At 38.3% G+C, this 15,946-nt stretch overlaps 1 protein-coding gene across 2 annotated transcripts in view; it reads right to left on the reverse strand.

Annotated features, from left to right (window-relative positions):
• LOC132105970 (E3 SUMO-protein ligase PIAS1-like) overlaps nucleotides 1-15,946 on the reverse strand; it is a 45,172-nt gene that overhangs the window by 27,371 nt on the left and 1,855 nt on the right. Inside the window, exons 1-2 of one of the 2 annotated variants that reach the window (XM_059511563.1) lie at nucleotides 4,963-5,082; nucleotides 3,533-3,971 (exon numbers count right to left, since the gene is read on the reverse strand). In XM_059511563.1, the coding sequence (XP_059367546.1) occupies nucleotides 3,533-3,971; nucleotides 4,963-4,968 (445 nt within the window). In that variant the 5' untranslated portion in view covers nucleotides 4,969-5,082. Of the gene's footprint in view, nucleotides 1-3,532; nucleotides 3,972-4,962; nucleotides 5,083-15,946 lie in introns of those variants that run through there. The other variant, XM_059511558.1, reaches the window with a different exon arrangement.

Raw genomic sequence — 15,946 nt, forward strand, 5'->3', positions numbered from 1 at the left:
ACAAATCTGTCCATTTTAGTCTGATTAATGATTAGTGATTACGGAAAGCAGTAAATGATTACATACTCGCACGGCACTGTATAGTGGGGGATGGGACGTTTTCAGAAACGCTGTGATTGGTGGATAGGATATGGAACATGCATGCGACTGGTTATGTCACTGTCACTGACAACAACATAACCAATCACAGTGTGGCAGACGCTTCATAGCGCCAACTGCAATGTTTAATTCTGGCAGTCTGGCACTGGCACACGTGGGTGCTCATTTTCCGTGGGTGCTCGGTATTTTCCGTGGGTGCTCGAGCCCCGGAGCACCCACGGTATCTGCGCCTATGACCATGGTTAACAATGGAAGAACAATGATTTCAAGCATCACCCTCCTTTTAACATGTCAAGTCTGCCATTCTAACCCAATCAGACCGACATAATGATCTCCAGCCTTGTGCTCGTCAACATTCTCACCTGAGTTAACAAGACGATTACTGAAATGATCTCAGCAGGTCCTTTAATGACAGCAATGAAATGCAGTGGAAAGGTTTTTTTGGGATTAAGTTAATTTTCATGGCAAAGAAGGACTATGCAATTCATCTGATCACTCTTCATAACATTCTGGAGTATATGCAAATTGCTATTATAAAAACTTAAGCAGCAACTTTTCCAATTTCCAATATTTATGTAAGTCTCAAAACCTTTGGCGACGACTGTACACACATTCAAAATAAACAATAAACGATGACCCCCCCCTGCTCTGACAAGCCAGTAGACTACGCCTACATTACCCAGAATTCCATTTGATTGTATAAAATAGGAAACAGGAAGGCCGCACTTCCTCTTAAACCCTCATCCCCAAACCATGCTGCAGTCATGAGCCCAGAGGAAAAAAGGTAAGGAAATAAAACTGAAACTTTGAATAAATAACTACAAAAATAACCCTTTTTGGCATCTCTTTCTTGACCTAATGTGCACCTTAGACCAGAAAAATAAAGCCAAAAACAAACATTCATATCAATAATATAAACCAAACAAATATAAACCAAACAAAAACACAGGGCATAGCCCAAAGATTAAAGGTGACTTATGACATCGTCACAAGGACATAAACACAGTATTTAAAAGAGTGCATTTTAACATAACTAACTATTACTTTAAAGCAAAGAAAAATAAGAGAATCAAAACACAACACCCTCAAAGAAACAACAGAGAACAGGCATGCAATAGACACATCATCATACAAACATTTAGCTTAAAAAACAGAATTAGCTGTATTAAAATGGTGTCTAACCATATAAATACCAAAGCTACAGATCAAACACATCATACATCATTGTTTTACCCAGACTGAAGGGGTAGGCTTATTTAGTTAGTGTTAATGGCTAACCACATATTGAACATATCTACACACATCTACATTTTCACTTCACTTCATTATACAGAAAGGCTAGTATATTGCTCTCTTTAAAAGGTCATACTGTCACGCTAGTACTGCTGGTATTGTGTTGTCTGTACCACATATCACCTTTAACATGTGCAACGAAAACCTACGTATATGACTGAGAAACAAACTGTGAAATGTTTCAGTTGGTGTGTGATCCAAGCGCCTATTTACACATCTGAAAACATGAATCTGAACTCAAGAGATTTAAAAGAATTACAAAATCTAATGATAAAATGTAAAATTTTTAAAAATGTAAAATTGTAACACCTTGAGTCTAGTTAATTTGCTCAAGCTGAAATACACACAGGGAAGGTAATACATGTATAAACAACTTTCTTCCAAATTTGTTTAAACTTTCTATATATATCAATGCATAATTAAAATGTAAGTACTCTGATAAAAAGAGTATAAAAATCGAGTGACTCTAGACCGTTTAATCTGTATTAAACACAGCTCATTATTTCCATTTCGGGACGAAACATAGGATTGGCTTAGGCGACTGTCACTCTCTCGCAACCATGGCAACCACCCTTTTGCCACACATGACCTGCCCAGTTGCTCGCGCACGTTTGATTTGAGGAATTCAAGAGGCACGGATCCTAGGAATACCAAAACAATGGCAGAGAAACAGCAAGCAAAATTCACAGTACCAGCCTACGCAGTTAGTGAAGGCAAACCAGGCAAAAAAAGGAAGACAGTAACAGTACAAGAAAAGGCAATGAACAAAAAGTCTTTGGATAAACAAAGAAATAAAACGCGAGTTAATATCGGCGTGGCTTTCCAGCGATGGCGAGAACTGAGGGAACTCAAGGGGGCTGAAAAATGACTCCTTGATGGCTTTATTTCTGCTGGACAGGTAAATCTTTCTTTTTGTATTTTGATCATACATATTTTTTTCATGAAGCATGTGTCATTAGCACACGTAGCTGCGTAATATAGCTAACATAACATTACTTAGCGAGCCGTAGTAGAGGCTTTGGAAGGAGCCCAGAAGGGAGGGGGTGGAGTGAATGGAAATAATGAGCTGTCTTTAAAACAGTCGTGAGAGGTCTACAGACACTCGATTTTTATACTTTCTTTTTCAGAGTACTTACATTTTAATTATGTATTGATATATGAATAAAGTTTAAACAAATTTGGAAAAAAAAAATTTTATACATTTTTTTTTACCTACCCTGCCTTTAAAGAAGTCACAGAACAGACTTTTTGCTCTGTTTTAGCACATTAGTCTATCTATCAGCAGCAGACTGATATTTTATACATGAGCTGGGGGATGGATGTAGTTAATAAAACTTCATAGGTTTGTGCATATATAAGTAAAGCTGTTGAGTGTTTGTTTGCTGCAAAATAGTTATATCACTTCATGCATGTTTTGTTTGTAAAACCTATAGTTCCAGAAGTCATTTGTGTTTAGCTGTGAGTGCTCTAGCACAGTCTGGAACTCATCTGTGTATGTTTACTGTTGTCCAGAACTCATTCCTGAGGAACAAAGGAACAGTCGAACCTCACTGAAGTAAGCAACACTAGGGATTCAGCCAAAGAAAAGCTTAATGACTGTCACATGTGCCGTCATGGAGATAATGAAAATATTTTAAGAATGTTACGAAAATGAATGTTGACAAATAAAAAAACGACATGAAAACATGAAGATATGACTAGAAAAATAGCACTGCTAGATTATGATGCATCGATATTATTAAAAAAAAAAGAATTAAAAGGAATAGCTGCATGAGGTGAAGAGATGAACTGAAGCCCATTCTGTGCCACCTCCTATGAGATTAATCAGACAGGCTATCCTAGATACACAACATAAATGTATTTCAACACTATGCAAATGACAGTGAGAGAGACAGTTTGGGAAATGAGAGAGACAGACTGTGGTTGGTCTATTTGAACATCACTCCTCAGGCAAACAAACACACTAATACCAAACCAGCCAACACCATTAAAATGCTAATGTAGATAAAAATGTGTCCGCACATCTCTACAGTTGCCGTACATCACACAGATCTACAGATACACACTGTTCTAAAAAACACACCACTAAAAATGTGCATGAACATACACTCGCCTCACTATCAAAATCTCAAAAACTCACCAAGACTCGTAGGTTTAATGAGCTCATCCAGTACATCATAGAATGGAAGCCGTTGAAGTTTGACATCAGGGTGTACAGGGTGCAGGTTCGTGGGGAGGCGGGGCAGTCCCAGCTCGTGTTTGGGCCCGAGAAGGGAGATGGGGAGCAGAGGGGATGGGGGCGCTCTGTGCCCATCAAATCCCAACTGCGTGAGGCCAGGGGGCAAAGAGGCAGCGGTGGGGTGAACTCCAGGCAGGGCCAACTCTGTTGGGGACACCAGCTTGGTGGGAAAGCGTCGTCTGTAGAGCTCCTTGATCTTCATCTGGACGGCAGGGCTGCAGCCGGCTTTAAGGAGATGTAAGGCTTTAGTCAGGAGCTCGTGCTTTCGTCCATGTTTGTTTCTGCCTGCGTAGCCCAGAAGAACCTGTAGCTCTGACACCCGCAGGCTCATCACCATTTGCTACAGGAGAAGGAAAGAAAGAGAGCGGCAGTAATCAACACGCACATTCTGAGCCAACTCGATCACAACATCACACTTCCAGCGCCAAACACAATTCATTTGCATAGGCCAAACTGTTTACTTGGCAAACACACATATACATACTCACAGCTCAGACACTCATCAGAAGGCACACACAAACAAAAACACACTCAAATACAAAACAAATCTTCAGTAATGGTCTAAGCTAGCAGCCCCAAACACACACAAACACAACGGAAGTGTCACATTCCACAGGCTTGAAAACGAGACGGAAAAACCAAACAGAAAAGGCCAAACAATGCAGAGCAAAGACAGGTAATGTACACACTAACATTCTTAATAATAAACCATTCTTCTCACATACTATCCATTTGACTGATGTGTGTGTTTCCTAGTGAGATTAAAGGGACGGTCTTGTCATTTCTCAATATGCGTTTTTATGCGACTTTAGCAAATTAGCTCAAAAGGCAAATATTATTAATTAATCACACCTTGATATAAATAATTATAAATATTTGGATCAACTAATGGAATTAATATTACAATCAACAAACCTGTTCACCCACCGAACACCCGGTGTTAATCGTTATTAATTCTAAGAAATGTTTATTTACCGTGTATGGAAAATAACATCCTTATTATACAATACTATTCAGAGTATGTAGCCAAAATCTGCATGATTAGAGACTCCGTGATACAAACAAGACTTTATTAACTACACTAAACACTTAAACTTTCTAACACACACAAACACACACACACGCACACACACACACACACACATAGTTAGCAATGGATAGAGAGCTTAAGCAGAGTACAGGAATGCAAGCAGTTATAGTATTGTTTGAGATTCAGCAGATCAACAGCCTTGAGCAAACCATCAAAACCACCATTTCTTAGTTCTAACACACCCTTCTTTAAAATGGATGGGACTACTTAATTGATCAAATAATGAGACTAAGTTTCATACTTGCATGTATTGTCTGTTTGAATAAAAGTGTCCTGATGCAGTTTGTTGAGGCTCCAGTTGATCTTGGCTGAATTTTTTCTTGATTAAAGAGAACCAGCTGAAGTCTGACGATCTTTGCTGAATGGAGGTACATTTTTGTCTTTTATCAGGGTGTTTTGCAAATGAAATCGGATTGGCTGTTCAAGAAAAGAATTCTTCAAGATTCTTATAATACTAATGTGTCAAAGAGTAAGATAAATGTAATGTAAATAAACAAATAGGAAATATAATTTGGAGCTCACAAATGCCAAGCAGGCATATGTGCGTTCTTGGTTATTTAAATGGATACTCCACCCCAAAATGAACATTTTGTCATTAATCACTTACCCCCTTGTTGTTCCAAACCTGTAAAAGCTTTGTTCCTCTTTGGAACACAATTTAAGATATTTTGGATGAAAACCAGGAGGCTTGTGACTGTCCTATAGACTGCCAAGTAAATAACAGTATCGTGGTCCAGAAAAGTATGAAAGACGTCGTCAGAATAGTCCATCAGTCATCAGTGTTTCAACCGTAATGTTATGGAGCAACAAGAATACTTTTTGTACCTGAAGAAAACAAAAATAATGACTTTGTTCAACAATTTGTTTCCTCTCTTTCTCTCCACATCACTGTTGCGCCATTTTGGAGAATATGAGCTGAACGCAGGCAGTGTTTATTCCTCTTCTTTGAAAGAAAACAGTGCAACCTTGTGGCACAGCTGACTCAGAAGAGCGTACACTGTCTGCATTGAGCTCATGATCTCCAAAATGGCACTACATGAGAATGCAAGCCCGTTGTCTGCATTCTTAGAATTGAGAAACATCCTCTGTCATCATTTACTCACCGTCATGTCAGTCCAAACCTGTAAAGAAGTGAAAAACGTGCCAGTATATGTCCATACAATGAAATTCAGTGGGGTTCAATGTTGCTATAGACCCCACTTGCTTTCACTATATACAGGTCCTTCTCAAAAAATTAGCACATTGTGATAAAGTTCATTATTTTCCATAATGTAATGATAAAAATTAAACTTTCATGTATTTTAGATCACTGCACACCAACTGAAATATTTCAGGTCTTTTATTGTTTTAATACTGATGATTTTGGCATACAGCTCATGAAAACCCAAAATTCCTATCTCAAAAAATTAGCATATCATGAAAAGGTTCTCTAAACAAGCTATTAACCTAATCATCTGAATCAACTAATTAACTCTAAACACCTGCAAAAGATTCCTGAGGCTTTTAAAAACTCCCAGCCTAGTTCATTACTCAAAACCGTGTGGCAAAAAAAAGTGTGGCAAAAAACGCTGCACAACGAGAAGAGGTGACCGGACCCTGAGGAAGATTGTGGAGAAGGAACGATTCTAGACCTTGGGGGACCTGCGGAAGCAGTGGACTGAGTCTGGAGTAGAAACATCCAGAGCCACCGTGCACAGGCGTGTGCAGGAAATGGGCTACAGAGAAGCAGCACTGGACTGTTGCTCAGTGGTCCAAAGTACTGAAAGCAAATTTTGCATGTCATTCGGAAATCAAGGTGCCAGAGTCTGGAGGAAGACTGGGGAGAAGGAAATGCCAAAATGCCTGAAGTCCAGTGTCAAGTACCCACAGTCAGTGATGGTCTGGGGTGCCATGTCAGCTGCTGGTGTTGGTCCACTGTGTTTTATCAAGGGCAGGGTCAATGCAGCTAGTTATCAGGAGATTTTGGAGCACTTCATGCTTCCATCTGCTGAAAAGCTTTATGGAGATGAAGATTTCGTTTTTCAGCACGACCTGGCACCTGCTCACAGTGCCAAAACCACTGGTAAATGGTTTACTGACCATGGTATTACTGTACTCAATTGGCCTGCCATCTCTCTTGACCTGAACCCCATAGAGAATCTGTGGGATATTGTGAAGAGAAAGTTGAGAGATGCAAGACCCAACACTCTGGATGAGCTCAAGGCCGCTATCGAAGCATCCTGGGCCTCCATAACACCTCAGCAGTGCCACAGGCTGATTGCCTCCATGCCACGCCGCATTGAAGCAGTCATTTCTGCAAAAGGATTCCTGACCAAGTATTGAGTGCATAACTGAACATAATTATTTGAAGGTTGACTTTTTTTGTATCAAAAACACTTTTCTTTTATCGGTCGGATGAAATATGCTAATTTTTTGAGATAGGAATTTTGGGTTTTCATGAGATGTATACCAAAATCATCAGTATTAAAACAATAAAAGACCTGAAATATTTCAGTTGGTGTGCAATGAATCTAAAATAAATGAAATTTTATTTTTTATCATTACATTATGGAAAATAATGAACTTTATCACAATATGCTAATTTTTTGAGAAGGACCTGTAGACCAAAACAGTAAAAATGTTTCAGAATATAATTTCATATTTCACAGGTGAAACTTATACAGGTATAATGCCATAAGGGTGAGTAAATGATGACAGAATTAGAATGTGGGGTGGAACTATATTCGTAAGCAACTTCTGTTTGCATTCTTTCCTGTGTAAATATATGTTAGTTTCTCCTTTGGACAAGACATTAGTTTAGAATTAACTAGACAATAAAAAAAGCTTACAATCACTGATTAACAACTCAATCCCTGTGCTGCACACAAGAACAAATCGGGACAGATGCTCATACAACTAAGAGCCTGCCAGACAGTCCTGAATAAAACACATGATGCATTTCTGCTTTAAAATGAGGAGAGGAGAAAAGAGGAGAAAGAAAGAGACAAGAGTGGGCATGAGAGAGAGAGAGAGAGAGAGAGAGAGAGAGAGAGAGAGAGAGAGAGAGAGAGAAATATATATATGGGGGAAGGGCAGAGATATGAGCTACCCAGCTTCCAAAACAAATGAATTTGAACACACACACACACACACATATAGAGACAGCTCAAGTAAAAATACTCAGCAGGCACAATGCTGTTTGAAAGCAGAGTCTGTCGAAAAAATGTGTAGTGACTGCAGCTTACAAGAATGACTCAAATTTCCCCCTATAATTAGGGCTGCTATAATTGTCATGCACATTTTATCAGTAAAGCTGGTTCTGTGATTAGCAGTATATCTCCATCACCTGCTTTCAGGTGGAGCAGCATTTACTACACAGAGCCGTAGTTCTCTGACAAGCTATTCAAAATCGCTTTCATAATCACAGACGATTTAATTGTAAAAATATGAAATCGACAAAACTGTTTGCGATAATGACAGCTGTTTGCGTATCTTCTCTGTGAACTACGGCTCTTTGTAGTAAATGCTGCTCCATCTGAGAGCACGTGAAAACCCCACATTTAATAACGTTTTAACTCCAAACTCATTTCATAACGTCAGACGAGTGTTTGAAATAAAATCTTCTGTGAGATGTGGCTTCTTAGAATTATTAAGGCAGATAATATTAAATTGTATACTAAGCAGTGATAAAGGCTATGTTGATTAGCATTTAATTATAGATATACTTTATTATAATGAAAAATATAATAAAAAAAAAACTCAGATGAACAGTCCTGTGTTGAATCAATGAAAGCAGTTATATCTTCTGTTTATTGAGCTGCAGCGACAGGCATTTCCTGGATTTCTTCTTCTGAGCATATTTGTATTTTCAACGTGAGAGCACCCTCTGGCCTTCGGATGGAGATTTACTGCTGATCACAGAACAGTGCTTCACTAAAGAGACGCATGATAATCGCTGCTTCTGCCTAATCGTGATTCATTGCCTTTGCAATTTTGGGGAGTCGTGGCCTAGTGGTTAGAGACTTTGACTCCTAACCCTAGGGTTGTGGGTTTGAATTTCGGGCCGGCAATACCACGACTTAGGTGCCCTTGAGCAAGGCATTGAACCCCCAACTGCTCCCAGGGGTGCTGCAGCATAAATGACTGCCCACTGCTCTGGGTGTGTGTTCACAGTGTGTGCGTGCACTTTGGATGGGTTAAATGCAGAGCACGAACTTGGCTGAATGTCACTTCACTTTTTTATTTTCGATTAATTGTGCAGCTCTACCTATAATGGCCCATAACAATCCAATCAGTCATTTATTCACTTACTGATCCATCATACTCCAACTGTTGTCGGGAACAAATGCAGAAATGACAATAACTGAGCTGTTTATGTGAATAGATTGAAGAAATCAGAAAAAGAGATCAGACATTCATTAACCGCGAAATCATTCGGTCTAGTGAACACACTCAGAAAAAAAGGGTGAAAAGGAAATTAAATACTGCAGACCAGCCAGGAACATCTCACATAACACACCGACAGCTCAGAAGACTCACAGAGCACTGAAGAGAAGTGTGTGTGTGAGTGAGTGAGTGAGTGAGAGAAAGAATGAGAATGTATGATTGAGCTTATGAATCTGAACAGCTCAACTGAAAGGGGAAAAAGAGAAAGAGAGAGAGATGGAGGTTCCTGACCATGAGCACACACATTGCATCTGTCAACTGCTTCAAATGTCTGTCAGTTCTCTCTCTGAGGCACACTTGCTTTTTCACATATCCAGGGTGTCAAAGTACAGTCTTGTTTTAACAATCAAATAATGCAGTAATGAGTGTACGGAAGACATCCTGAAAAAACTAAGCTCAGGTCCAATCATAATAAAGGAGTTAGCGGTGATTAAATTACATTCCAGGAATCAGATATCATAGGGTGTGAGACGCATTGTGAAGCATTTTGTAGATCCACACTGAACCCAAATCTGATGCATATATAAACAGACAGCACAGCAGGATGTTTACCGCTTACAGCCTACTGTATTTAACCACATTTTGATGTTGTTTGAGCTGGAAGTCATGTGGGTACAAGACCTGTTGTAAAATCAGCTCAGACAGTTCGCAACGTGGTTGGAAAAGTTCTGTATTGATGCTATGTATGAGAAAGAAAGCCTTAAAAGGAATGCTTTGAGACCCTTCATATAATTTCAACACACCACTTGACAGTTGCAGTATTAAGCCTAGAAAGCCATGATTAAAATGAGCTTAAAATACAGAATTCACCAAGCACCTTTGTGAGCAGCCAAGGGTATACCTGTATGACATTCATGTTTTGTTCACATGAATTTTATTCCTCTGACTTTTCTCACCAAAGTAAACCGCCCACATATCGCTCTCTCTCTCTCTCTCTCCTACACTCAAAACCCTCATCACAGCCCAGTGGGTCTAATGTTTTACCTCACAGCCATTTACAACCAACTAATACAGCAAATGTCACACAACACCAAACCTCAGATGTCAGGAAGTAAAGGTCCAGGTTGTGCATGTGACATCGTCAGATACGGCCACCCTGTGAGGTTTTCCTGCACAACCTTGTGTCATATGAGTTTGATAGCACCACTCTAAAACCCACAGAGAAGAGAAACATAGATGTGCACTTGATGTCTGCAGAGTCGATCAGCTTTGTTCAAATAGTTAACTGATATGAATAATAGGTTGAGTGCTAAAAAAATGTCTACAAAGCTCATTCTTTCCAATTACCTGCAAAGTGGACTTAAGGGTATCTTGCCATCAGACTACAGATCATAGGGAGCATGCATGTTGAGGTACTACATCATCACAGTCAGGAAATAATTCATGCAAAATTTCACTGAAGCACTGTATTTCCTGTACTTCCAGATGGAAGTGATCATCCCTATCACCTTGGAGTGGGGACTTGTGTGAGCAGGGCACGTGCGTGCCATTATGTAGACATTTTGGAATGCACTTGGCAAAGGGAGCGAAAATTTCAGATCACTTCCATTTGGAATTTGCCCGTGAACCATAAAGTACACGATACGCATACCATAACACTCCTATTATACAGCTTTTAATATTATCATCACTGTAAGACACACTATCATTCAAAATGTTGGGGTCTGTAAGAGTTTTTCATGTTTTTGAAAGAAGTGTCTTATGCTCACCGAGATTGCATTTATTTGATCAACAATACAGTAAAAACAGTACTATTGTGAAATATTATTACAATTAAAAAAATTCTGTACTTCATTTTATTTCAGTGATTCCAGTCTTCAGTAACATACATGATCTTTCAGAAATCATTCTTATTTGCTGATTTGAAACATGTATTATCAGTGTTGAAAACAGTTTTCCCTAAAAAATTGTTATATATATATATATATATATATTTACTGGATTTTCATTAAGTAGAAATTATTTTGGGGGGGGGGGGGGGGGTAATTTAATGACATAAGTCTTTTTTAACATCGTCTTATAACAATGTCAGTTCTGAACAATCTTTTGCATGCATGCTAAATGTCTTACTGACCCCACGCTTTTGGATAGTAATGACTTTAAGACTTTTTCAGACTTTAATTAAAATAATAAATAAACTAATAAACTGACTACCCTTTTATTTTTGTTTGTTAGTTTACATGAATAACATACGCAAATACATTCAAAAATATAAAAGTAAAATAATCATGATCATGTTCCATCATCATCCCCCAAACACCTAATCCATGTGACCATGTGTCTGAGTTTGATGTAGTTCCAAAGAATGAACTGTGCCATGAAATCCCCTTCACAGTGTGTAGGGAGCAGTGAAGACTGTGTAGGGAGCCTGTGAATCCGAAAGCAGCTGGAATCTGACCATCTACTGAGGAGGTCCGTGTATTTATAAATCCGTCCAAAACAAATAGCATAAAGGTTATGACTGCTCAGCATACAACCAAAAAGAAAGTACATTATTTACTTATCTAATGCTAATTTATGGGTTGGTGCATTTGTCTCGGGGCAACATAGAAAGAACAGTACTTCTAGTATTTACAGTATTTCTTTTTTTGCAGCAGCATATGTAAACATGTGCGTATGTTTATTTTGGCTCCTGCTGTTCAGGGTAAATCTGTGCCAGGTACATGCTCTACAGAAAGGAGAACATAAGATGCCAAATATACCTGCACAAAACCCGGAGGTGTTTGTGTGTTTCTCCATTGCTGAAATAGTGTAGTAGCATTTTTCAGGCTCAGGTGTAATGCATGTTGTTAATTTAAGCATTTGTGCAGGTGCGTCTGCAGACTGTCTTTGGGACTCAGGTGCACATGAGCCTGTGATGAAGATCATCTTTCCTGAAGTGTAATTTCAGAGGATGAAGGTGACTCAATCCCTCCATCTTTTCACATGCCTGTCTGTCTGATGCCGTGACTGAGAGCCAACAAAGAGTTGAGAAGTCACAAACACAGACCTACCCCCAATTTCACTTGCATGCACATTCTCTTGTCTCTCTAGCTAAGAGCCCAGAACACAATTAGTGTGGAAGATTTTCCTCCAACTTTCTCTCTTTCGTCCACCCCTCCCCCAGCATCTCCAGCCCTGCAGCTCACTGGCAGAAGATCAACACTCACATACCTCAGTGCTTTGTGTTTCACCAACACAGCTCCAGCAGTGAGCACACACACACACACATCTATCCATGTAACCATACAATCATAGCATGATCTAAAGGCTGCTGATACGACAGCAGTAAATAGCAAAGTCCCCAGCAGAGCCACTCAACAGTCTACAGACACTGCACACAAACACCGCTTACAATATATGAGTGCTACTCAATGGAGCTCCTTCACAAAAGAAGGAACAAGTGACTGAACACGCATACCAAAAAACCCAAAACAGGTGGTGTTTTGTTCAGAATTATTATTTGAAAAAGGAAAGTTTTAGGATTCTATCAGATTATGAATTACACATTTATCTTTCTGAGAATGCAGAGTGCAGAGGCCAATTGTAGTCTGATGGGTGTTTAGACATCGACCAATGTTGATATTTTATATCTGAAAACAAATATGTTTAATATGTGTGATAAACAATATGCAGCACTGGATTTTAGTTAGTTTTACTTCTGTTTTTGTATTATCTTCATATCACAACAATAAAAATTCATGTTTTTTTTAACAGCAGCAGCAGCAACAATATTAACAATAGGTGAAATAAATAGTTTTAAGAAATTACAAAAACTATAAGAAAATCTTTAAGAAATTACAAGGTAATGTTTCAAATTTGCATAAATGTAATCATATGTTTTAAAGTTTATAACGATGGATTGGGGTTGTTTATGTTAAAGAGTAAAGAGAACTAGTTCATTATAATCATACATTTTTAGGAACATAATCAAAACAGATAATAAATTACAGAGTGGGTCCATTTTGTACAGCACATTGTCAGAATTTTGAATGCTTTTGTATAGAACCTACATTTGTATTATATCTGTTAGTCTGATTCACAAAAACCGAATTAAAACAATTTCAGTAGGTCTGAGCATTTAAAAAGTTACATTCCTGTTCAGATATTTTACTGTAATTATTGAAAACTGCCTGTAGAATTGTTTTTCCAAAGTCTATAATCTATCAAAATAATTACCGTATTTTCCGGACTATAAGTCACACTTTTTTTCATAGTTTGGCTGGTCCTGCAACTTATAGTCAGGTTTTCGACTTATTTATCAAAATTAATTTGACATGAACCGAGAGAAATGAACCAAAAGAAAACATTACTGTCTACAGCCGCCAGAGGGCGCTCTATGCTGCTCATTGCTCCTGTAGTCTACACTGAGCAGCACAGAGCGCCCTCTCGCGGCTGTAGACAGTAATGTTTTCTCTTGGTTCTAAATAAATGCGACTTATAGTCCAGTGCGACTTATATATATTTTTTCCTTGTCATGACGTATTTTTGGACTGATGCGATACTCAGGTGCGACTTATAGTCCAAAAAATATGGTATTTGATCCATAGTGGTCGACTGAAATGGTAACAGCTTCGGCCACTGCAAAAAGCTATATGATTTTAAATGGCTAAATATAAAAATAAATGAAACACAAAAACTTCACACTTCACCTTTACTCGCATAACACAAATTAAATGACAGTATAACGAAACGTACACGACAAAATCACTGAATTGCAACACTAATACAAAAAAATTGCTCAAAATGGAAAATAGAAATGTTCTATGCATTGACAATACTGTTGGTTGATTCTGAAACTAATAAAAAGGAGAACTAACACTACAGTGAATAGGTCAGGTGGACACTGTTATTGACCAATGCCACTAGTCAAATAATCAGCCTGACTAATACATCAGTCAACAGTTTTGTTTTGTTTTTAATACTTCCAAATCATTTGTTTTTAACAGGAGAACAAAGAATGTCGCAGACTCTCCCTACAGAGTTCAGGACATTCAGATCTTAAGGTGACATCCATCTCTTCATGCTCTAATGTCTGGACACAGTCAGAAGTTAGTGGATTTTCTGCAGGAAACACAATGAAAAATTCAGACCAGACTTCAGAGCATAACATGAATCCAAAACACAAACAAACCAGAGACCAAAGCACACTTGAGCTTTATTTTACCTGGAATGGAAAGATATCAAAATATTTAAAATATATATCAAAATAAAGAAATATTTTAAATTATATTTATCAACAAATGCCAAAAAACACTGAAGACAGTTTCAAGGAGGAATAAAAAATGTATTTTGTGATTAGCATGAACGTACACATCATGCATTAAAGTAATAATGAATCACAGTAACAAGAAATAATTTTTTTCTGTATTGTAACTTAAATCTGAGTGTAACAGATTATCAGAAGTGAAAAAAAGGACTTGTTTCTATAAATGAGAAATTTTGAGATGAGGCCGTTGCATTTTAAAAATGAAGATGAGCTTGCAGTCAGTTGAGGAGGATGGGGTTTAAACTGAATAAATAATTGGAGTAGTCCAACATATGTCACCAAAATAAGCCTGTCTCTCTCATAGAAAGATTGAGTTATGGCTTTTAGATTAAATATCAAAAACAGCCAACAAGTACCCTCAATTACAAACAAATCACAGAGAGAGCGAGAGAACGACAGCTTCTCTCCATCCTCTTTCTTCAGTCAGCTTGGATGTGCATCACTGTCTCTTGGCAGCTTTAAAAACACAAAATCTTATTTGTTGACCATGTGGAGCTCATTGCATTTTACATCTAAACTTCATTCATCTATAATGCTGTGATGTAGTGTGAACTATGCTGAGAGGAGACGTGGAGACTTTAATAGATGATTAAGACGGTAGTCCTTTTCCAAACAGAGCATGAGTGCTGAGCTGACTACACATATAGGCGATGACAGCAGCAAATGACCCCAGATCAGCAGGATGATTCCACAATGTTCTGGAAGAAATTCCTCTATTCCAGTATTTGGTTATGTGCTGAATTGTGTGAGAGGACGTGCGGTGTGAACTAAAAGCCCCAGGAATTTGGTACAAGAGCTAGAGCCAGGTAAGAGAACATCTGCTGAAGGGAGATATAAAACACACACACACACACACACAACCACAATCCCCATCTTAATCATCACTCAGTTGATGGATGCTATTTTGTGTGGCCAGAGATAGCTGGCTACAGTACAGCCTGAGAGAGGGAATGAGCACATCAGTATAACTATAAGCATGTGTGTGTGTTTCAACAGATCTCATCAAATGCATAAAATAATGAAAGAGGAATGCATGCACACTCAAATTATATATTTTTCTTTGTGCTGACATAACAGCAACATCCAAAAACCCTACAATAAAACACCTAGACGGTCGACCTACAATGATAATTCCTGCAGGTATGAAACAGGAAAATATACGGTAGATCTCTCGTGCCTCAAAAACAGCTTAGGTCTGACCATCTCTTAACTAATAAACCAACAACAGATATGAATATGATATGACAAATATCCATGCTCCTCTGGGAATCACTGCAACTGAAAATTTTATAATAAATAAGTAAACAGATCCATTAACCAAATTTACCCTCTGTAATTAAAAAGTTAAAATTTTGTTGTAATTAGCATTTCTTTAAAAACAAACAACAACAATCTGTTGAATTCATACCCCTGCCCACAAACTAGCATTTCACTCATGGGGTAATTTAATGGACACAATCACTTCCACAGTGCAGTGCAATTTATGGAAATTGTGAGAAAATGAAGCACAAAATTCATCATGAGGAAGTGTCCCACAACAAGACAAAGCAAC

Source organism: Carassius carassius, chromosome 2 (assembly GCF_963082965.1).
Source record: "Carassius carassius chromosome 2, fCarCar2.1, whole genome shotgun sequence".
In the NCBI taxonomy this organism is placed as follows: domain Eukaryota; kingdom Metazoa; phylum Chordata; class Actinopteri; order Cypriniformes; family Cyprinidae; genus Carassius; species Carassius carassius.